This window comes from Homalodisca vitripennis, chromosome 3, assembly GCF_021130785.1.
Source record: "Homalodisca vitripennis isolate AUS2020 chromosome 3, UT_GWSS_2.1, whole genome shotgun sequence".
Classification (NCBI taxonomy): domain Eukaryota; kingdom Metazoa; phylum Arthropoda; class Insecta; order Hemiptera; family Cicadellidae; genus Homalodisca; species Homalodisca vitripennis.
Window position 1 is genome coordinate 16,538,235 of NC_060209.1, and position 23,445 is coordinate 16,561,679.

At 31.3% G+C, this 23,445-nt stretch overlaps 2 protein-coding genes across 3 annotated transcripts in view; one reads left to right on the plus strand and one right to left on the minus strand.

The window, feature by feature from the left end:
* Positions 1-14,524, minus strand: part of LOC124356638 — a 36,454-nt gene extending 21,930 nt beyond the window's left edge. For both annotated transcript variants that reach the window (XM_046807760.1, XM_046807759.1), the window contains exons 1-10: positions 14,355-14,524; positions 12,498-12,669; positions 12,087-12,374; positions 10,547-10,788; positions 9,767-9,891; positions 8,267-8,419; positions 5,993-6,189; positions 5,496-5,722; positions 3,503-3,630; positions 775-898 (exon numbers count right to left, since the gene is read on the minus strand). In XM_046807760.1, coding sequence (XP_046663716.1) covers positions 775-898; positions 3,503-3,630; positions 5,496-5,722; positions 5,993-6,189; positions 8,267-8,419; positions 9,767-9,891; positions 10,547-10,788; positions 12,087-12,374; positions 12,498-12,669; positions 14,355-14,453 — 1,755 coding nt within the window. In that variant the 5' untranslated portion in view covers positions 14,454-14,524. The remainder of the gene's footprint in view (positions 1-774; positions 899-3,502; positions 3,631-5,495; positions 5,723-5,992; positions 6,190-8,266; positions 8,420-9,766; positions 9,892-10,546; positions 10,789-12,086; positions 12,375-12,497; positions 12,670-14,354) is intronic.
* Positions 14,525-17,827: 3,303 nt separating this feature from the next.
* LOC124356640 (DNA repair protein XRCC2-like) overlaps positions 17,828-23,445 on the plus strand; it is a 183,090-nt gene continuing 177,472 nt past the window's right edge. The window contains exon 1 of the mRNA XM_046807764.1: positions 17,828-17,930. The gene's annotated coding sequence lies outside the window, so the exon portion shown is untranslated. The remainder of the gene's footprint in view (positions 17,931-23,445) is intronic.

Here is a 23,445-nt window from a genome sequence, read left to right on the forward strand (position 1 = left end):
TGTCCCTATGCATTGTAGAGGCAACATCCTTCACTCTTAATTGCAATATGCCAAGGAGAGGCGATAACCAAGAACATTACATAAGGTGTGGCAATGACTTCCACCTACTAGTGCACAAGACTATACCAAGAAGCCCTCCTTCGCTGGTGCAAGATTTTTCAACCTACTCCCTCCTAACATCTAGAATGTGAATCAAGAAACAATAAAGAAATGACTGGTCAACATGCTTGTAGCAAAGTCCATCTACACTATTGAAGTATTTGAAGATTTTTGCTCCATTACTACCTGATTATGACCTATAAATTGTATAATAGTCTTGACTTGACTTCTATGTTAATAACTTGCAATATTTTTGACATACATGTACCAATGTAACAAATACATATAATGACACCAATTCACCAATTTATTCATATTTCATATTTTTTCCATAACATTAAACTGGTTTAGTATATTATAATTTCTTTCCAGAAAACAAGACTTGAATATTTATCTGTTGTTCTCAATCACATTTATGTAAAGAGAAAATTATTCCAAACAATTCACACATTTTGTTATATTGCTATTACAATATAAATCTTGACTAAGCAATTCAAAACAATAATTACCTGATTAAAAGATATTTTGTTTGAATTTCCATTAGTGATACTCTTCATTTCCCATATAATATGATACTAACAATAGCCCTCAGTTATATCATTAAATAGTGTTTGTACATTAAGTTATTAGTTTCTCCCAAAGAATTTAAACTAACTCTGAATTATAACCATGTACCTGGTATTCCTCCTGTAAGGCATAGATAAGACTCTGGATGCAAGCCTCAAAACTTTGGATGGCATCAATTTTTGATTGTTCGCTTTTTGATACTTCCCGTCTTTTAGGAATTATTTCTTCGATTCTGAGATATAGCAAAAATAAACAGAAAAATTAAAATGATCTTTAAAATTATTTTAAAGTATGAAATAAAAGATTAACAATTGGGAATTAGGTCGGTAAATTGAATTAAATCAATTAATTATGATGACCAAATGATTGTAAAATGAGAGATAAATTAACAACAGTCTATTATTAATATTTCTGGACTACAAATACATATGAATTTTGAATTAATATGAAACAACGTAGTACGTAGTACAATCTACTTTTGTTGTAGTTAAACAAATGAAAAAAAATATTTTACTATATTAGTATAAGTAAGTTAAGTAGTTATACATGATTAGATTATCAGTAGTCAATGTGGGAAATCTAGAGAAAAAGAAAATATGCAATCATATTACAGAATGTTCTCTACTGGTCAAGAAAGATTGCAGTGCAATCAAAAATTTCTAATTATGTGTAAAATATGTGTACTTTTATGCGTTCTTTCAATCGGTGGACTCTAGAAAATAATTTTCAAGGTAACCCTTTTTACTTTCTTATCAACTATTAAAAATATTAACTACATTAGCCACTATAACAGGTTGACTAAATAATTTACCTTTATAATACACCACTACATTGATTTGGAATTAGGTTGTTTTCCAACTTCAGATTGGATTATTTTTCAAATGGTCGTCCTGACATTGTCTTAGAATTTTAATGTATTTAAAAAAAAAGTCTATTTCTTTGTGTTCATCAATCGGTTTTACTGCCTTTTTTTTATTAATTCTTGTTTGTAATTCTGTCATTGGAAATTATAAGTTGTTTCTATAGTTAAGATTTTGTTATATTAAATTTAATCTGTAATCCATTTTATATTGTTGTAAGCTTTTTGTTACATTGTAGTTTTTGGGGAATTAAAATAACACATATAGGGAAATGTGCTGAAAAATGAATGTTATTTTTTATCAATCAGAGCTTGGTATACTTCCTACCTAGTGGAAAAAAGGACTTTCCTAGTGCAAGTCGTTAGAAAAGCACAGCTTTAAAAAAATAGCAAAGGAAAGAAACATTTTGCCACGAGTTTTGAACTCTACTTTTTACAATACTATATCATAAAATAAGTACTATTATTTTTCATTTTATTTAGTATAACACTCCATACAAAGAATAACAAACACTAACAAGATACTGACATAACCTCAATATCGTCAAAAAGAAACAATAAAATGTTTTTATGGTTTTTTTAAAGCAGGTTTTCATAACATATTGGAACTAACAGCTTATTTTTCATCACTAGTAAGAACATCAGCCCCCACTATATCATTTATCACTATTGTCACTAATCATTTATACATGATTAATTTGATAAATATTTCATAGATTTATATTTAGAACATTTTTCTACAATTTCTTTTAGTTAAATTTGTATTTTTCTTATTTATATCAAATATTTGAAAAAGATCATGGTCAGATATTTGTGTATTAAATCCTCTGAAATTTAAATTTGTACCATATTCTCTGTATTGGTGATAAAACTATCTTTAGATGTTACTGATTTAAGTGTACCCCTAGTTGGGGAATTTACTTTATATGTCATATTATATATTTTCAAAACATTTTAAATATTTTTATACCGAGAGTCATGATTTAAAACATCAATATTAAAGCCACCTATTAAAATTACATTTTTACATTTATTATTAGAACACTGTACATAATATTAGAAGCAATATGAGTTTGTCCAAAAAAAGGTCCAGTAAAACAGTATTTAGGTGTTCTGTTCAGACAGACTGATAAAAACAAAAATTGTTCTAAATTCACTTGTAACAGACAGCACTCAAACACATTCGCCATTGTAATAGCTGCAATGGTAGGTAATTTGTAATAGGCACACAATTGGAATTTTATTGGAATCTCTATGTTAAAGCTTATGTAACTAGTACAACCAAATTTCAATTTTGTTTTTTTAAACATACACCATCAGTCCTACCTCATTTTTATTTGCAAGAGAGTAGAATAAACTTGTACAGTTTTCAGCAAATACAAAAATTTTCCCATTAAAATGTAATTTTAATAAATTATTCATAAAAGTAAGGAGTGGTGTTGCAGAGGCCATGGATGGATACCTGGTGGATATCTATTTTTTATTAACAGAATACTAAGATGATTACCTATTTTTACTTGTTGTTCCTTCCTGATTAAGCAACTAATGATCCAGCCAAGGCATGACCGATGATGATACCTGCATTTTCAGGTTTATCAAGGTGTTGTGATTAACTAAGTCAAAGACCTTATTAAAATCTATAAAAATACGTTGTTTATCATCTATATTTCTGCAACTTTTTTTACCTCAATAAGTACATTTTCTGCAATTTTTTGGCAGATCCATATTGATCCGTATTTCAGAATTTCTCTGTATTTAATAAAGAAACTAGAGGAATTATTTCAAATTTCCCTATTGTGTTTTAAAAGAACGTAATCTTATTGGCCTAAGGTTTTTTAATTTATTGGATTTGTGTTTTTTAATAACTACAATAATTCTTTTTTACTTTTTCTAATCAAATTACTGTTTGAAAGTTCAGTTCATAATACCAGTGCAGGGGTAAACTTCTAGTAAGTTCAAATACACTGTCAGTTTTACCTGGCTGATATTTCTGTGATGGTCCGTTCCTTAATAAGTGGTTTCAGGAGCTCAACTTGGACCATAACAAACACTGGGTCCCCATCAGCATTGAATACTGGCTCTGGCTCGGGAGGTAAAGCAGGTTCCTGAAAAAGTATACCTATTCAATGTCCGCTTTTACACAATCTAAATTTAAACCAGATTTTTGCAACAAAGTTTTTAATTTCTAATATCACAGAACTGGTTATACATGTTTTAGTCTTTTGTGGGATATAATCATATCATATCATTGTTCAGAACTCAACATCTTTTAAATTTAAAACACAAATAACAACAGGTATTCCTCAAGGTCCAACCTTAGTCTAATATTTTTGTCATTAACACAAACGACCTTCCCAGAAATATATTACAAGATGATATTGTAATGTTTGCCAATTGTATTGTTCGATATTGTACTGTTTCTTGCAAATATCAAATTCCTCTTGAGCCTTGGTAACTGAATCGGCTGAATCAATAGAAATCTTGAAAATACCCAAATTGGTTCTTTTAAATGGTTTATTGATTAATGTATATAAAAATAAATCATATTGTTGCCTTATTCCTTTTAACAATAACATTTTTTAATGAGTTTTACATTAGTTAAACAGTTCTTTGTTTAAAGTTCGTTACTGATGATGGAAGGTTTGAAAGGATAGGAGGATTTCGGACATTTACCGTCGTTATAAGTCATAAAAAAAAAAAACTGCGTTTCCATTTGTTTGTTGATAAGCCAGTTAAATTAATGTTTACTTGAAAGTTCTTTTGTACATAGGCACTCATCGTACATAAGACATGCATGTCGATGGGGTCTGTGTAAGAATCCATTAGATGTGCTATGGACTTTGTCGCTTCTCACATATATAAGGTACTTTTTAACAGTTTAATTCTCCAATGTTGTCAATTTTTAGTCGACAAAAATTTGTATTCTGGTTTATGATTGTAAATGGTGCAAATTAACCAACAAATCACAAGAGAATTTTAGTCTATTTATAAAAAAGTTGTATAACTCTCTTGGTATAATTTACTGAATTAAAAAACGTAAAGAAATGAAATAGTTGTCTGTTGATTATACGTTAGACTTACACACTGAAGTTTGTTAAAACTATAAAATTATGTATTATAGTCTACCACGATTTCAAATATTTAATATTTTATAATTTTTAAATAAAAGTGTTTAGAGAAATGCAGCTTGTGCTGTTTATAAAGTAGCTAATGTGGAATTAATCGTAAGCATTAAATAAAATTACAACTTATTTCAATATGAGAAAGTTGGGTTTAGCTCCAATTCACCTTCCTCATAATAGAGCGTCTGGAATATAACTCTGTCACAGACTCCTGGAACTGTATTCGTCTAAAGAGATCCTAAAAAAGATTCCAGACACTGGCCTGAGAGAAAGGTGAACTGGAGCAAACCTAACATTCACATTGAATCAACCCTTCCCACCATAAATATGTTATGTTATTTCAAAACTATTTTAAATGTTATATTATTTTTTTGTTCGAGAAAAACCATACAAATCTAGATTAAAAAAATATGTAACTAATCTCTGAATATACAAACAAATCTGCATGCAAATTTTGATTGATTTGTTTAAACCACAGCCATACGTCGGCTTTACACAAAAGTGTATTTTTATTACTGGACGTCAAATGTTACAAAACGAGTACTTCTATTGGAAACGAAATGTAATATTTTGCCTCCAAAATGTACAACCTACATGTATGGTACATACTGTACTATATAAACACTATATTAATAAAGGTATTATGCAACCAAAAATTGATGAAAGAAAAATGAAAGTGCTAATTTTGTGTCATAAATTTGAAGCTATATTGCTTGGGAGCAACACTGAGTTTTTGTACTTTTTCCTGCCCACAATTTTTGTCCAGCAGTGGAATAGAAATTAATTGGAAAAGCATCTCAAAATAAAGGCTTTTCAGAGACTTAATTTATTACTTATGTATATCCTACCTCTTCGATAACTTGGGGCGCAATGGAAACTTTCCCCTTTTTAGGCGTTTTGGGCGTTGTTGCTCTGCTCTGATCCTTCTTGGAATTTCCGCTCTTTACTGACTTGTCGACCTTTGCCACAGACGGAGCTCGGGACAGCTGGAACATTTCGTGCTCTGACCCGAATTCACGTGCCATCGCACCTTCCACAAACGTGTACAACTGTGTCACTACCTTCGTACTGGTCACTGCAACAACACTTCAGCGTTTGGTATAAAACTTTCTATTGTTCCACATTTAATTCAAAATTTGCAATTAAAATAAAAACATGTTCAAAACCAGTACAAACCACCATGATTGCCTGTCTAGTTGAGAAAAATTTAATGTGAACATCATTATGTTTCGACTAACGTTTAACGTGATTTGGTCTTTAAGGGTAGACAGACCATAAATGCTATACAGTAGTAAATTGAATAAAACATAAATGTACCGTAAATAAATAAATAAAAAATACTCACCTCCAGGATATAGTAACCTAGACAGGTCTAAAAATGCTATAAAATGATTAGCACTTCTGGTTGTACCGTATCTTGAACTTCTACCTCTGCTTTTCGCCACAGATTCCTTCCTTCCATCCTTACTTTTTGATTCTGAAGGATCTTTCCTTTTCTCAGTTGATTCTGGAGTGATAATTTCAAGTGGCCAGCAGCGGTATCTGTTGTTGAAAAATCTGATAATTAGGCATATAAAGCTTTTACACTGTAATAATATTTTCCTTATCAATGTAAGATATTTGCATAACTATTGCTGAGAATTTATACTTATTAACGGTGTCCAGTAACTCTCTGGACAAAGGTATACCACTGATTTAGAGCAGATTTACTGTGACAAGACATGGCCCACATTGAGGTTTTTTTAGTGAATAGCCAACAGTATAAAAACTGAATAAATAGCAGCTCTCAATGTGGGCCATGTGTTGTCACAATACATCTGCTCGAAATAATTTAATTTATTATTCGAGATAAATAATTTTGGTGTCATTAGATTTGTGATAAACCCCTCTAAACAACTGTTATTCTTGTAATTCTTGACAAAAATTGCAGGTTCCTTCTTAAGATTCAGTTTTAAAATTTTATTGGCGTAATCTTGAAAATACTAAAGATAATTTCATTATATTTTTCAGTAACTGGCCTTGTTATAATAAACATTTGAGCCAAATTTGGTATAATTTAACTAATTAGTTTTTAAGATATTATTTTTTTATAAAAAACACATACAGACAGACAAATGGGTAACTAAGTATCAGAGTCACATGTTCATATGGAGAAATGTGTTTGTTTTGACCTGAGCAATAACATGTTATACCTTTCTCAGGTAGTTACGGGACACCCTGTATATATATTTAGTGTCTGAAAATAAAATGTTGAACTAAAATCATAGAAATCTGTTGATTGAGAAAACTGTGTTATTCTTCGCATAATTAATATAATATAATCAAGTGTTAACTAAGATACCAATTCTAGCTCTATATGTTCTAAAATATTTAAAAAAAATCGCTTGGTTTATAAAGAAACACACACTTAAATAGTGATATTGTTAAATGTACTTTTGACCACACGTTTGGCAAATATTAAGTATTAGATATAAAAGACAAAATGATTTTCTAACTTTTACTATTTACTATACATTTAAAGTCTGTTATTAAAGCCTTTTGACAGAAGTAGGCTTCTCTGATCTGTGATATATATTTTCTTGATCGGGAAACAAGGCAAAATAAAGTATGAAACAAAACATACTAAGAACTAAGTTAGTTACAATAGCCATATTTTCTTAATCGTGGCAACAAGGTAAACATTGGCGTTGGAAATATAATTCACTTCACTCGAACCAGCAGTGGTCATACACGTGCAACGCCTACTAAATTGCGTGTAAGTAGCGGGTAACTGCTATCAGTGCAGATATAAAAGACAAAGTAGTCTAACTTTTACTATATATTTAAAGGTTGTTATGAAATCTATCTTCGTTGTCTTTTGGCAGAAGTAAGCTTCTCAGAGCTGTGTATATATATTCTTGACGGGGGAAAAAAGGTAAAATCAACCATAGAACAAAAAAAAAAAAAAATACTAAGACCGGAGTGAATAAGAGAAAATAAAAGAATAATTGTGTTATTTTGTTTAATATTAACAAAATGGCGCCTGTTGAAAATTGTTAAACTATACACATAATTGTAACTGATACACATAAGCTATAACAAGTTTAAATGACATCAACTATTTTAAAAAATTTTTATAACAATTCTAATGGTATCCTTTTTCAACGAAATCCGTCTACGCATAAGCGAGCACGACCATTTTAAAGATACGTTTACACAACCGGAAGCGCCAAACATGTCACAGTTGAGTTGATCAGTTGTTTGTTGATACTTGTTCCAAAGTAAATAGGCTACGGATTTTTATTTTAAAAATTGCGTGCAGAACAGCGAGTATCAGAAAGAAAAAAATATAAAATCTAAAAACTCATACAGACACACAAACGACAAATTAAGTATTTATGAATGATGTTTAGCTTACATTTTTAATTTGCCTTGGTAAGAAGAACAAAACCGCAAAAGGTATTTGGAGGGTACCTATATAATTAAATAATTTCGCTTGTAATTAATATAGTTTGCTAACTCAAGCTAGCAAAACTAAAAACTAACTCGTTTGTAATAAGGTCGTTAATAAACAAGGTACACTGTTTCTACAAATTAAGAAGGTAATGAAGCTCTTTCAAGGAATAATTTGTTTTCTTACTTGATCAGTTTGTTTTTAAACGTTGTTTGGGACTCTTCATTAATGAAACTTCTCAACAGTTGGTTCCACTGGATCCTCGGAATAGAATGTAAAGTTTTGTGCGACACTTGAAAATCCATCGCGTTTTGTACATCACTTAGGTTGTCTTCATTGCTACAAAATTTACATCGGATTTAAACAATCTAAACAAATTTATCACTGTCATGTGACGTTATAAGGCTATACTTCAATTTAAAATAAATTAAACTTAATTTAAAAACATATGAATCGTCCACTGCACCATACCTACTCAAACCCTGTAATTACATGTAAAAATAACGCATCAAATTTGGGTAAAATCAAAACCATATTAAAAGTTTGGAAAAATAAATACATCAGATAAATAAAATATTTTTAATTTACAACTAATAATTAAAGTTGTGAACAAAGGCAATGGGAATAACACCGGCTAAGTTTACAAATTCAATAAATGAAACTTCCAGGAAAGTGTTAAAAAAACGTGCAGTGGTATTGCTTGATTTGACTGATATTCACCCCATTAATACGATAATAATTAACAAGATATAAAAATAATATTAAATATTACTAACTTATAGTATTATATGAGAGTGAGAAGAGTAAGGTTTTAACAGATACTTTTACATTAATTTTTATATATTAACTTGGTTTTATTTATTATTAGACGTGTTAAATTTACAACTTTTGTAGAGTATTACATTTATTTTTGGTGTAAGCTGTTGACGAATAAGTCAGCATCAGAGCAATGTCTTCGGAAGGGTTATGTTTTAGTCAAAAAATGTAATCACTGTCCTTTAAGATATTTTTTCAACGGACAAGAAACATATAATTAATTAATATGATTCCTTGGGGGATTATAGGCACAGAGCAGTATTTAAGACATCATATAATGGCTGAAAATAAGAATAAGTATTTTTCAGAATGTATATGAAAGATGAATTGAGGGAGCAATATGTTTTTATTTATGAAGAAATTAATTTTCTTGAACAATATTTTGTTAATACCTATCACTTTTTCAAATTATATTTCATAACTAAACTTTCACTTTCTAAAGGCATAAATCATTATATTCCATTAGTTGAAGTAATGTTTCATGTACATAACGTAAAAAACGACATTTTTATTCGACCGCTTATGTTTGTGGCTGGTTTGACAAAATTGCCCAGGATTCCTATTTTATATGATTACAATTCCTCGTTTGTATACCAAGGGACTTAGAGTACTAACTCTGAAATTAAAAAAGTCCGTAAACAATTGCAGAGCTTTCATTTTTTAATAGACTGAACATTAAGCTGGCTGTGCAAGGTTTGAAATCTATGAAACGCAATAGGAATAAATTATGATTATTTATTTTGCGTGTTATTTGCCTTTACTTATCTGTATTATCAACAACAATGGACTAATTCGAAGCCCGCCAACAGAATAGAGCCATGTTGACTCTTTTTACACTTTTACTTGAATAACAAAAAAGTCAAACTGTACCTGTATAGTGACATAGCTGCTTGTCCCTCCAAAGCGCTCAGTCCAAACCACTTCTTTCTTCTAGGAGTCAAAGTATTGTTATCCGTAACAACTTGTCCATTAGTAAACTTTACTACTTCAAATTCCTGTTAAACCGTGCAAAATGTATATATTTTGTTTTAATTATACTGGAACATTAGTGTTTAAAACTATTGAAGTAACAAATACAACAGAGTATACTGACAGAAATAAAATACGAAGTTATCCCACAAGCGGACAGAGAGATGGAAGAAATAAAATAGAATTATCGTACAAGACGGACAGAGATATGGAAGAAATAAAAAACATAGTTATCGCACAGACGGACAGAGAGATGGAAGAAATAAAATACAGAATTATTGCACAGACGGACAGATTATGGACAGACTGCTCTTTTACCCTTTGAACCCAAAATCAATACCATTCTTCCTTCTTCCTTGGCCCGAGAGGAACCCATTTTTTAACACCTTACAAAAAATGGAACTGCCCCAAAATTGCTTTTCGATTTCCCAATTGACTATAAGGGTTATTCTCTTAAATGTAAAGATTTTAAAACTATACAACAAATTTATCACTAAAATATTATTGTACTAATCGAAGTGTGAATTCTCGTAATGGTAATTTTTCATCAAACTACTTAAAATAAGTTAGCTAGTTCTAGCTCTAAATACATAGTTAGTTTTTAATGCGATCTGCTACGGAAAGGTAGTTTTACATATAAAAACTTTGTTACTCAAGTTTCTTAGTATAAAAGTGCACTACCTCGGGCCGGGGCAATATTGTGGCAACTTCAATGTTTTCACTGAACTCTGGAGTGATGTTGTGCAGGGATTCCAGGGTGAAATAAAATATATTGGCTATGCTGCATTGAAACGCATCTGTTATGTTTCCTTGTCCAACAATTGACACTTTCATTTTCGGTAGATTGGCCCAGGCTATAGCTTGGCTACCCTTGCCCTCTGCTGGAGGATAAATGAGTACGAGTTCTTCTATCTCAGATTTTCCTACAACAAAATGACTCCATGGTGAGCAGTATGGAGATAACTGTAAAATAAGATAGGTCCATTGTGTAAATCACGTATGTGAAAGGAAACGCATTCACGCCTGATAAGCTTAAAACAAGATAAATAACAACCGATGAATTGGAGAACTCGCTTTGGAAAAAGAACTGAGCGATAAAGTAAAGTAATTCCAATACTAGCAGTAATATTATTATAAAATAACATCGAAAGATAGTCAATTATTTCTTTGGAAGATGAAAAATGCCATAGGAGCTATTTCTTCACTATCGACCAGCTGAGATGATAATACACACAGCCTTCGCCCCAAACATGAGAAATCGTGATTCACGTTGAACACAGAAACAAAAGATTTGAAATAGTCTTTCTAAAACTAAAATAGAAGAAATAATTAATTTTCAAGCCTTTATGAGGGTTCGAGCACTAGAGTCTAGTGTCCATATTAATGATGAAAATGGCTCAAATTTATGTTTACAACTAATAAAATTTCAACCAAGAGCGACAGCAGTAGGTACAATAAAATATTTTGGTAAAGATTGCTTCTGAAAAGTAGAAAACTGTGTTTTAGCCTTTGAAAGAGCTGCAAGACGACAATATGAACCTATAAACGAATCTGTAATATAAATAGTGATTATAAAGCAGAAATAGTTTGAAATAAGGAGATAGAATAATTTTTTGTATTTTGCAATGTCCTCGAATCTTCTGTATTTTCCAACACACAAGGAACAATGTACATGAAACTACACAAGATAATGGTTTAAAATTGTTACACAGTGAATATGCTATAGAATTGCACTCTGAGCTCACATTATCTATACAATTAAATTCTTAGAAATACAATAAAAACAAAAATATTTTAAATTTTAAACTAGCACTCTGGTAAAAGCGTTTAAATAAGCCACTTTTGAGTCAATGATGCAACAAGACTATGTTCATAGTCAAGTAGTTAACTCTGACAAAAATGTCAAAGTTTTTTAGGAATATTCCAAAAGCTAACATTATCACTATAGGCATCCGGCTGTGACATTAAGCCGGTGAAATGGTTTTGAGTCGTAGGCTATAGCTAAAATGGTTATTTAAGGAAACAAATAGTTTGATCACGTTTAATTCCACTTGCCTTCTTTAGTATTATGCCAAAATTTTTATTTTGTATTACTACAGTCTACAAATGTTTACAGTGCTACAATTGTTTAAGTTTATTTATCAATTTTCCAATATTTTAACCTTGTTTAAACACGATATTATTAAAACTTTCCGAAGGAAGAAATGTGAAAACAACGCACCTTGCATCAATGGAATTAAATCAAGATTGGCCATTCCAAGAGTTGAAAATGATTCATTAGATTTCTCTACACTCTCGTCTAAGGTTTTCTTTGAAATTTTACTTTTCGAGCTCTCTGACTTCTTTACCTTCTTTCCAACGCTTACCCCACTATCTTCTCCTGCCAATATTCCCTTTTTCGCAGGGCTTTTTGGGCTAGATAGTTTCTTAGTCGTGCTTTTCTTTTTTCCTTTCTCACCTTTAATAATTGGTTCCTCAGCCGGCAACACATCCTCATACAGTACTGAAACTTAGAAAAGCCATGAAACTTTCAATTTTTAATATATAAACAGGATAATAAAACCTAGAAAGACATATACTGTGAATAACCTACTTACCGAACATGTATGCAGAGCATTAACAAATAACTTACACAATAATGGATGAGCAATTAGACTGTCTATATCAGTTTCTGTAAGTTGAGGAATTTGATATAACACTTCCCAGTTCATTTGGACGTCTTTATCATCTGAGGAAACTGTTGGAGATGTCCCCACATTGTTCCCATTGAAGTCCACTTTGACTATTATATTTTTCGGAGGTATCTATAAAAACGATTGTTATTTTAAAATTATAAACTGGTCATTGGCATTGAAGAAAAAGGTGTATTTAACTCACCAACATAATCAACTATATTTTAAAACGGCATTGGTTACTTTTATTGTTTTATTTATCATTAGGCTCTCATTGGTCTAAATTAAAACCAAATTTGTGACGCAGTGCAACAACATAGAAAGAAGGTAAGAAGAAAAGAATTCAAACATGAAGACCTATGATCTAGATCTATTTTGAACCCCTTGTGAGTTCAACTAAACATATTATTTCTTCACGTAGGCTAATCCCTTTCGATGACAAGGAGCTGTTAAAAGGACCCAAGTCACCTTGGGAAACGTAAGGATTTGATTTGGTAATGAAATTGGGATTTCAGCACCGTATCAATACACCTAGGCTGAATGTGCATGGTTAAATAGTACATAAAATAACAAATCTTAACAAGTTAACGCTGGTTATCAGGCTATTATTTATAGGCAGCTGCATATAGAGAGTCGTATTATTTAGTATTTGATGTACTAAACAAATGCCTATTTATAACGCAATTTTAAATTTTAGCCCTATCTCAAAAACGAAGCCTCAGTAGAGATTCCGACAAGTGGATTTCCCCCGTAAAAAGGCACATTTACTCTTTATTCATTTTTTCAATAAAATATATATAATTTTATCTTAAAGCACCATCTTAAAGTGCCATCTAATGAAAGTTGCTCGAACGTCATTATTTATTTCGTTATGTTTCGCTCATGAAATTTGTTAACATTACATATGATGGAGTGTAAAATTATACTATCTATGGTTTATTACCAAACTCTTCACTGGCTCCTACTGGGTCCAATAATTAATTGTAACCAAACAGGCTTGTCTATGTGAATACTGATTCTCAGTATTTTTGTTAATATTTAATATTAATATTTTTATAAATATTGTTGCTTAATTAAAATTTATAACTTAATTTGACGTGTGTACATTTTATTGAAAATAAAGTAAATATTGAATCTTGGTCACTTGTGAAGGAGGAGCGATGGTGGCATAAAAAGAAACGGTTTCATTGGACTGTCAATGTCCAGAACTTCATAAAGTAGACTATTGAATCATTATTATGAGCTTACCAGACTTTGTCTGAAACCTCAAGAAATATTTTTATTCCTTTCATTCACATTGGTTATTGATTCATAAATACTAACAATTTTCAATGTATCTTATAAACTAATAAGACCGTACATTTAATTATACATCCACCGGGTTATAATTTATTCAAATTCCCTTCATTCTTTTTTTATTGTATGTAGTATATCGAGTGATGATTAGATTTGTAGGAATGATAAGTAGAATGAATGAAATGCCCTGTATAGTCTTGTTACTATGCAAGCTTGACTGGTCGTAAGAAAGTGTCATTAATAGTTCAGTGGGAAGGAAAACTGAGTATTTGTCTAGTTGTTTTGGCTCGATAACAACCCGGCTCCAAATCCTCACGCTGACTATGATCTGATTTACATCTAGTTAAATTAGGTATTCTAGACGTCTCTAGTACAGACTGAGAACAACATAAACAACGTGAGAATGATGTAATCAATTTTCCTCGCCTAAAATATTCCACCATAATACTTTGTCTTGGGCATGTAGGTGTCATGTTAATAATCGGTAGATACTGATATTATATTTCGAGTAGGCTACTTACAATATTTTCAATATTGACTACTTTGATTAAGAATCCCTTTTCTTCAGTCACAACGATTGATTGACTTTGAAAAGAGCCATCTCCTCCTCCTGGTATCATCTTCAACAAATAATTGTTCAGTAAGATCTATTAGTTTCGCTCATCTAAAGAATAAATTTAGTTTAACATAAGCAAATATTAACTGACAGTATGAACTTAAATATCACATGTTAAACAGATGTTTAAAACGTTCAAACATACATTTCTTATAACTTTGTGTTCGTTAATGTTAATGTCTGGGAACAGAAAGGTGACGTAGAAGAATCAATGAGTAAATGTCAGGATTATATAAAGTGCTCTGTTTTGATTGTTAGAGAAATAAGAATCGGGTTTATATCAATACCACGCTTAGATATGGTAAAACTAGATTACTTATATAGCCATTTAAATTGTTTGATCGTTTAGGAAATTAATGAAGCGCGGTGTACTGTAACATATTAACCTGGAAAGTCCTTTCATGTGATAGTTAATGATTGTTTTTAATTATTAAGGCAAAGAAATAATATAAGAAAGATAAATCTCTAAAGATACTAGTAGTTATAGCAATTTATATTTGATTATACCATACGTTGTAAGTGCCCTATATAACAATTGTGATATTAACTGTATAAGGAGTTTACATTCCCCAAGAGGGTTGCCTTCAGGCTGATTTATACTTTCCAGTCGAATCCACACATATGTATAGGAAAAATCGATGTGTGACTTACCTCTGGGCAACCCCATGAATGTCCGGGAGCGCCCACATGATTAACCGCAAATGTCCAGAAATTGTGATAAAAAGGTTGTATAGGTACTTTACTGCGGAGGATGACAGTTGGAGTGGGTGGAGCTTTCTAGACACGAGGGAGTACTATCCCCTGCCCACTTGATTGGAAGAGGAACATAGCTAGCCTCACCTTCTTATAAAGTGACGTGACTGGTGATCATAGGATCTCGACATGAGGCCCGCTATCCATACCCCCAACTTTACTCATCCCAACTATCCTGTTTCTCCTGATACAAAGGTTCTTTTAGGTCCAAGTATACTATGAGAGGTTTCCTCAGCTTCTAACGTTTCTGCCGCTTAGACTAACTTAACATTACAATTCTCATTGTAGTTATCTGAACTTCACTAGTTGAAACAAAGGGCAGTTGCAGGAATTTCGTGAGGACAGGAAGCTCACCCATAATATCAGCTGGATTTGAGTAAATTAAAGATAACTATTATGAGAACCAAACTTACTCTCTATCGTATCTTTCTTACAGTAGTGTTTACCGTTTTTGGATACCGGTATGTTAAAAAATAGGAGTAAAGAAGAGCAACACAAATATAAACGTTAATTAAACTCCGTGCATCTTTAGGACTCGTAAAACAAAATTTGAAAAATTTTTATTTATTTTATAACACTGAGGCTTACAAAAAACAAAAACATAGCAACAATGAATACATGATAGAAATATGGTTAAAGGTTTATCTCACACGGAGACAGAAAATATTATATTTCTAAAGAGGTACAAGATTAAACAATGACATCATTATAAATAATCTTTTTTTATTATACAGAACCAAACTATCAGATCTTAGACCGAATGAAAGAAACTAAAAATCCAACATAAAATTGCATTTATGTTCTACATATCCTTATAAAAAACTGGCTAATGTAAAGAATTAAATTTCGCCAAATTTAAAGAGATGTAAACAAAGTTATATTAATCATAATCTTTAAAACAAAAATGAAATCTAAAAGACAATAGTTTGAAAAAATATGCATGGTAACAATTTCAGAGAGCTTAAGAGTTCCTAGCAATATTAATACTCTACGATAAGATTTTAAAAACTTGTTTATGTTTGGAATTAGGGTAAATATATTTTGTTTTATACGAACTCCACGCCTTTAAAATGTTACCCTCAGAACGCCTTCGCGAGAATCGTGAACATACGTGCTGGTGCTACGAACTCTCGCATCTTGCGTAGAAGACTGTCACTGGATCGAAATTCAGAACTCACAGTTGCTACCATATTTAGGTTTGCATTACCCATTAAATTTTAAATGTACGTTACTTATTTACGTTGATGTGTGTGATGAATATTTCTAAGAAGTACCGGTATTACTGAAATAATTGACACAGTTTTAGAGCTAGCTGCTTAACAGTGGCCTATATACAACGTTGATATCTTAGGTGCGTCGTCAAGATCCCATATAAACATTTATTTCTGAAAGTAAATTCTCAATATTAGAAAGACGTTTTAAAAAGATTTTGTCTACCCAACAGAGAGTGGCTGTATTCCTATAGTTTATCGACTGACCTTAACCATGTGCATCTTTAATTGCACGTATCAATGACTAATTTATTTATACTTGTCTCAATTACAACTTAAAATTAAACTATTAAAATCTCCAATACACATATACACAATATATTAACAAGCCTTAAGTTGAAATAAACCTGATTTAATTAATAATTATTTCAGAATAAGAAAACGAGTGTTATGTTGTTTGACTTAAAAGAAAAAAACTGTGGGTAAAAATGAACTATAGCTTTTTCTTTGATTGCCTAATAATGTATCATTATAAGGTAAACGTTTTTATTTAACTCCCTTAAAGTAAACATTATTATCATTTGTATAATTTTGGAAAAAAGTACCGTTGATCTACTGATTACAAGGGATTTTTATTTTATAGTATCGGGAATAAACGGGATATTTAGGCCAGCTGCCGTGATCATTTTTTCCTCAGCCGGAACTGATTGCAGAACAACCTTATCTTTGTTGATGGTCAATCTTGAGGCATATTTTTTGAAGTAAACAAGTGATAATGGTGATTTAATTTTTGTTTTGGGTACGGTCCAATAAGCGGACCCGGTTTTTTATATCGAAGAATATAATCATCGATACCTAATATTCGCATATCGAATCATAGACTATCAATCGATATAAAAGTAATAACAATCATATGTTTAAATTAAAATGTGAATTTAATGATAACAAATAATAAATGAACATAACCATAACTCATAACTTTAACTAAATGAAACAGAACGAAAACGTTTTTACTAAAGTTGTGTCCACCATTACCTTCTTTTTTTGCATCTGAAGACGACCATGTTAGCTCCTCTGACAGTTACATTTGTTACCTTTCCACAAATATCACATAATGGATTCTTAGGTACTAACCCAACATCCTGAAGCCATAAAAAACATATTTTATCGTCTTTTAAAGCAATTTCGTGAAGCTTCCTAAGATTGACGGCCATTTTAATACACAATGTTACGTGAAATTTAAAATATTACCTTAATTGTATTATTTGAAAGTGTTTACAGCTGTTCATATAGATTATTTAAGTTGTTAAAAATAATTCATCAGTATCGATTGATTATATCGATGGTTATGATTAAGTAATATCGTTTGCCAATTTCGATATAAAAAACCGGGTCCGCTTATTGGACCGTACCCTTTGTTTTGAATCTCAGTTAATTTGTAAGTGATAGACACTGGTGAAAACCTGTTACGTTAAGATAAAGAACTAGGAATTGAAATGAACATTTTGGACCCTCTAGTAAGTTGTTAATTTTTTACTAATAGTATAATTAATTAACACTAGTTTAACCCTAAGATATTTTAAAAGATTTCTCTCTCAAAATAATCGTGTTTAATGTTGAATAAGCTAGATGTGCTCAATACTCAGTAGCCTAGTTTTTAACAAATCACGAAACTGCAAAGTAAACATTTACTCACATATATTTGGTTATGTTTTATCAATGCATGTATAATAGTTAGTAATCATGAATAGGCCTAATATTGCCAAATTCATAATACTTATAACTTGCTATACATATTATGACTGGAAACAATTTCCAGTGCAATGACTTTGTAAAACATGTTTAAGTTGGTTGTCAGTGGAACATATTTTGGCTGCAGTATAATGAGTGGCCACCCCACTTCAATCCAATCATTGATATTTATTATTATTATAAAAACTACCAAAGTCTAAATGTCAAACTAAATTAGTTTTAAGGTATTTCAAATTACAGTATAGTTCAATTACTTTTATATCTAAAAAAAGTAATAATTTTAAGCAGCCAGCCACCAACACAATCGAATGATATGGAATCATCGATATTCATGACTATCCAAAGGACTGAAAGCAAAATGTCAGACCAAATAACGTAACAGATATTTCAAAGAATAATATGGTTTGGCTAGCCTAGTTTTCAATCTTAGAAATTAATTTATAAATATTAATATACTGTAGGCCCAATTTACAAATTAAAATATAATATGTAAGTACAACAAAACAATAACATTTATATACTTACCTTGTGTGTATTTTCAAGGATAAACATGAATGCTTGTGAAACTAAAAAGACACTGTACGTCACTGTTCTTTCCGCCATTAGTCAATAACGAAACACATGATTTAAATTTTGTATTTATTTCTAAAAATGTTTTTACTTTGAATGCATTTTGAACGATATGTCAAGCTGAATTACGGTTTAGGCTTTAAAAATGTTAATGTAGAGAAATTATACTTTTATATATAGGCTACAAAATGTATTTGTTTCAGATTACATAAAATTTAACTAAACTTTATTTAAAGTCTGTTTGATCAGCATAGTACTAACAACTACTTTAACCAATTTTAAATAATATTTCTGCAGGTACTTATTTATTTATTTATTTATTTCAACGGTAAATAAATAAATAATACGGTACTGATGCCGTAAAACTACATTAATTAATTAAAATATTATAGTTTGTTTCATTTCAACTAAAGTAGTAAATGATTTTTGGTATATTCATAATACCAAATTTAGAATGTTCAAAAACAGTCTTCCCTTGTGCGTTTTTTTACAATTTCATGTTTGTTCTGACTTTACTTGTAGTGAAACACTATTTGATTTCCACCTTTGATTCTAGTTTTCATCTCCTCACTACAAACAGGATACTTCAAATTTAAGGACCTAGCTCCTTTTCTTACAGCCATTTAAAACATTGCTCAGTGTTTATAAAAACATTTTGAGCCAATATTTGAATATTCTTTGTGATTGCTCATGTAACCATTACTAACCTTCTCGTACATAATTGAAATAACAACAGCTGGTGGTAATTCTAAGCAATATATGGGTCAACCTCGATTTTTCTCATATTACAATATAATGTTTTAATAGTCAATTAGAAAAGGAAATGACTAGAATTTCTTGCCGGGAAAGCAGTTATAGGGAGCAGGCAACTCATATTACAATATAATGTTCCAATAGTCAATTAGAAAAGGAAATGACTAGAATTTCTTGCTGGAAAGCAGTTATAGGGAGCAGGCAACCGCGAGAATTATCTATTAGTGATCAGGGGCACTGACGTGATCTGGGCTTCAAATTTAGAACTACTCGAGTTAATTTTTTTTCTAAAAGAGCAAGCAGCGCGAAGCGCTGCGCTGCGGGCAAGCATCGTGCGTGATCTTCGTATATACTGAATTGATTCAGGCCAAAGGAATGACACAGATTCCTTTACCAGATTTTTACGGAGATTTTGTATTGGGCGGATTATATTGGTTTACTTTGCTTTCCAGCATGTAATTATGTGTTTAAGATTGTTTTACATACATTACCTACATTATATTGTGATATGTAATAACAATTTATCAGAAATTTTTAATAAAAAAAAGGATCACGCACGATGCCTGCCCGCTGCGCAGCGCTTCGCGCTGCTTGCTCTTTTGGAAAGAAAATTAACTCGAGTAGTTCAAAATTTGAAGCCCAGATCACGTCAGTGCCCCTGATCACTAATAGGTAACTCTAAGCAATATATGACCGTCTGGCTGTTGCCTGCTCCCTATAACTGCTTTCCGGCAAGAAATTCTAGTCATTTCCTTTTCTAATTGACTATTGGAACATTATATTGTAATATGAGAAAAATCGAGGTTGACCCATATATTGCTTAGAATTACCCAGCTGGTAATGATGTCACTAGTCTAAATAAAATAAAGCTGGCAATGATAATATATGAGTATCTATATGTGAAATGTAATATTTGATAGTATTGATATTTAAAATCAATAATCATCCGATTGTGTTGGTGGCCGCTTATTATGCTGTAGTCCTATAATACAATTATAGAATATTTTTGTATTCAATAGTTTAGATTTTTATAACCTATAATTTTGATTCTGATTCGCTTACTATACTGCAGCCCATATTTTTACGGTTTATTCTTAGTTTGGGTAATATTTATTTTGACCATGTTACCTAAAACAATATGGTAAATGTTTTAAAATTCCACTTTACATTTTTGGTTGTATTTTTTTAGTGGAAGTACTTAAAAAGGGTTATGGATAGCAATATTAACCCTCTTAAGTGCTAACCTCGTGAGCTTAATAGTGTGCTGACATTGCAGTGCATGAGGTTTGGTCATCATTTGACGACGAAGCATCCATAAATGATGATATTAAACGATGTATTTTATATAGTAACTAGCTGTTTCCCGCGGCTTCGCACGCTTATCGTAAGCTTTGCCCGTGTATCAGCACTTCTGGTTCAAGTAAATTATATTTTCAACGCCGATGTAGAGTTTACCTTGTTACCACGATCAAGAAAATCTATTTGTTTAAAGGCAAACGTACGTCAAAACCTAGTGCCTTCAAATAATGTTTGGCTATTTAAAATACGTAACTGTCACGTGATTGCAGTTTATAATGCGCAGGCGCTTTGATAACTTTTAAGTTTTGCAGCGCCGCCTGGTGCTGAGTTGCATTGATGGATATGCATTTAATAATGATCGGTAAAATAGTTTCCGAGTCTATATAGGATAAACACACAAACATTCATTTATATATATATATATATATAATATAACGCATATATATATATATATATATATATATATATATATATATATATATATATATATATATATATAGATAAACTAGAAGAACTACTATTCATTTATTCCTATGTTGTTTATTTTTCTCAAATGCTGTCGCTAGACTACTAACAGATGAATTTAGCAATGTGTATTTTCACTAGAATCATCGTTGCTCACGTGAGTTATTTTATTGTTGTTGATAACTGTAGTAGGTTTGACATTCCTTAAGTGTTTTGTTTCAGTTAGTTTTTTTTAATCATGCAGGTCTAAATTATGTAAAATTCCAACATGGACACTTTTTGAGTGCTATAAAACTCACCTGTTGCAGTAATTGTTTGACTCTGCCAGATTTTTCGGGTATTTTCAGTTGGCACAATACATTTTTCTTCCATTATGTATATAAGTAGGCTAGTATACTTTCATTTCTACATTGAATTTTATCCTACTGGCCTACCATTGATACAACCACCATAATTTTCGTATTTTATGTCATAACTTCTTTATTTTTTGTTAACTTTTTCCAGGCTAGTTGGCTTTTACTTAGGTTGGTCGGCCTTTCGGGTTGGACGGTCTGACAATTAGGTATTTAGATTAGGTTAGCCTGATGGGGTACACGTTACTATGCTTTTCTTTATTGCGTTTATATTATTTGCCTGTCTTGGTGGTTTCTTAAATGTGATCCTGCTCTTAAATAAATATGATTGCTTCATTTTTAAGGTAAATAAATTTTTTAGATATCACTTTAGGGTATACGGAAAAAACATTGAAAAAACATATTGAAATACACTTTTTGGTGCAAAATTGCGAAGGCTATATTCATATCTCGTTATACTTAGATGTTTAAAGTAAAAAAAATTATAACGGTTTTGTGCTTTGTTGTTGAAAAATTCAACAGCAAACAAAAGAGTCGGGAAATAAGCCGTCATTGTGATCATGTTAATTTACTTTAAATAATAATTGTTAAATTATCTAAATACTTGTGGATTGACCGATGATCCCTTACATTGCCCAGGCTCCTGGCCCCCAGGTAGATCTAGTTTAGGTAGGTTAGGAAACCTATTATTGCTTGCTACAGGATTAAGTCATGTTGCAACATCTAGTTTTATATTTCCTTACTTTTAAAAATTTTTTATTCTTGAGGGAAGGAGACGGTTGCGTCCACACTTAGTCCTAGAAGGTCCTTTGCGCCTCCCTTACTTATGTTTGTACCCTCAGAATCTGAGACTTATACAGAAGCCAATCAAATTTGAGGGCTCCAGTTTTTTGATGTCCTTGAGTAGATATACCCCTACGAATTTTGTCCTATTTTTAGATATGGCAGGACGGTTTAGCCATATGTGTTCTGCTGATTCTTCTGTTTCCCTGCAGAGTCTTCATTCATCAGTCTGACTTAGACCCACCTTCATAAGATTTTCTTAACGTCGTTCTTCAGGAAGAGTGTTTCCATTTCTAATCCCTCTTTTTTTTGTGGACTTTTGTCCACTTTTTGAGAGTTGCCAGTGTTCTCTGGTTTGGTTTGGTGTTTTGTTGATTCATTTGTACTCATTGTCTTCACACGAGTAGCGGAGATCTAAAGGTCACCCCAAACAGTGGCCCGCTCTTCTTGGGGAAGGCTATTGGAGGTCACCAAGTATCCAGAGTTCGCATATTAGGGATCAATCTCTCTCTTGACCATGTAGCCCTTGGTAAATGCTGTTCCACCTTCGCTTGGAAAGACAGAGAAAATGGTTCAGTTGTAGAAAAGTATAGTAAAAGATAGATTTTTGGGAGAAGATTTTTCTGAAAGCTGAAGGTAAACTGAAAAAAAGCATAGGTGATGAAAAATCATTTGCTTATAGTATGATTATCCATAATTCCGTATTGTATAAAATTCTTATCAGTATATAGAAAATGTATTTTTATTGTTAATCCTTATAAAGTTATAAAGAAAGTGATAAAGATAACATTCTTATTTCTTTATCTATGGGAATCAGAATCACTTTTCTTATAATTCTTTTATCTTGAGAAAATTCAATATCAACACTGTTACTACCATCAGAAAACAAAGAATCCAGTGTCCATAAATATCATAAGCTGTTATCTTTACAACTAATCATTACATTGAAATCATATAACATCCTACAAAATGATTGCAGTCCAATAAAGTGTAGACACAATAAATATATATCCTGTGAAGAAGTTTTGCTAGTTTGTTTACTTATATTTCCACTGTA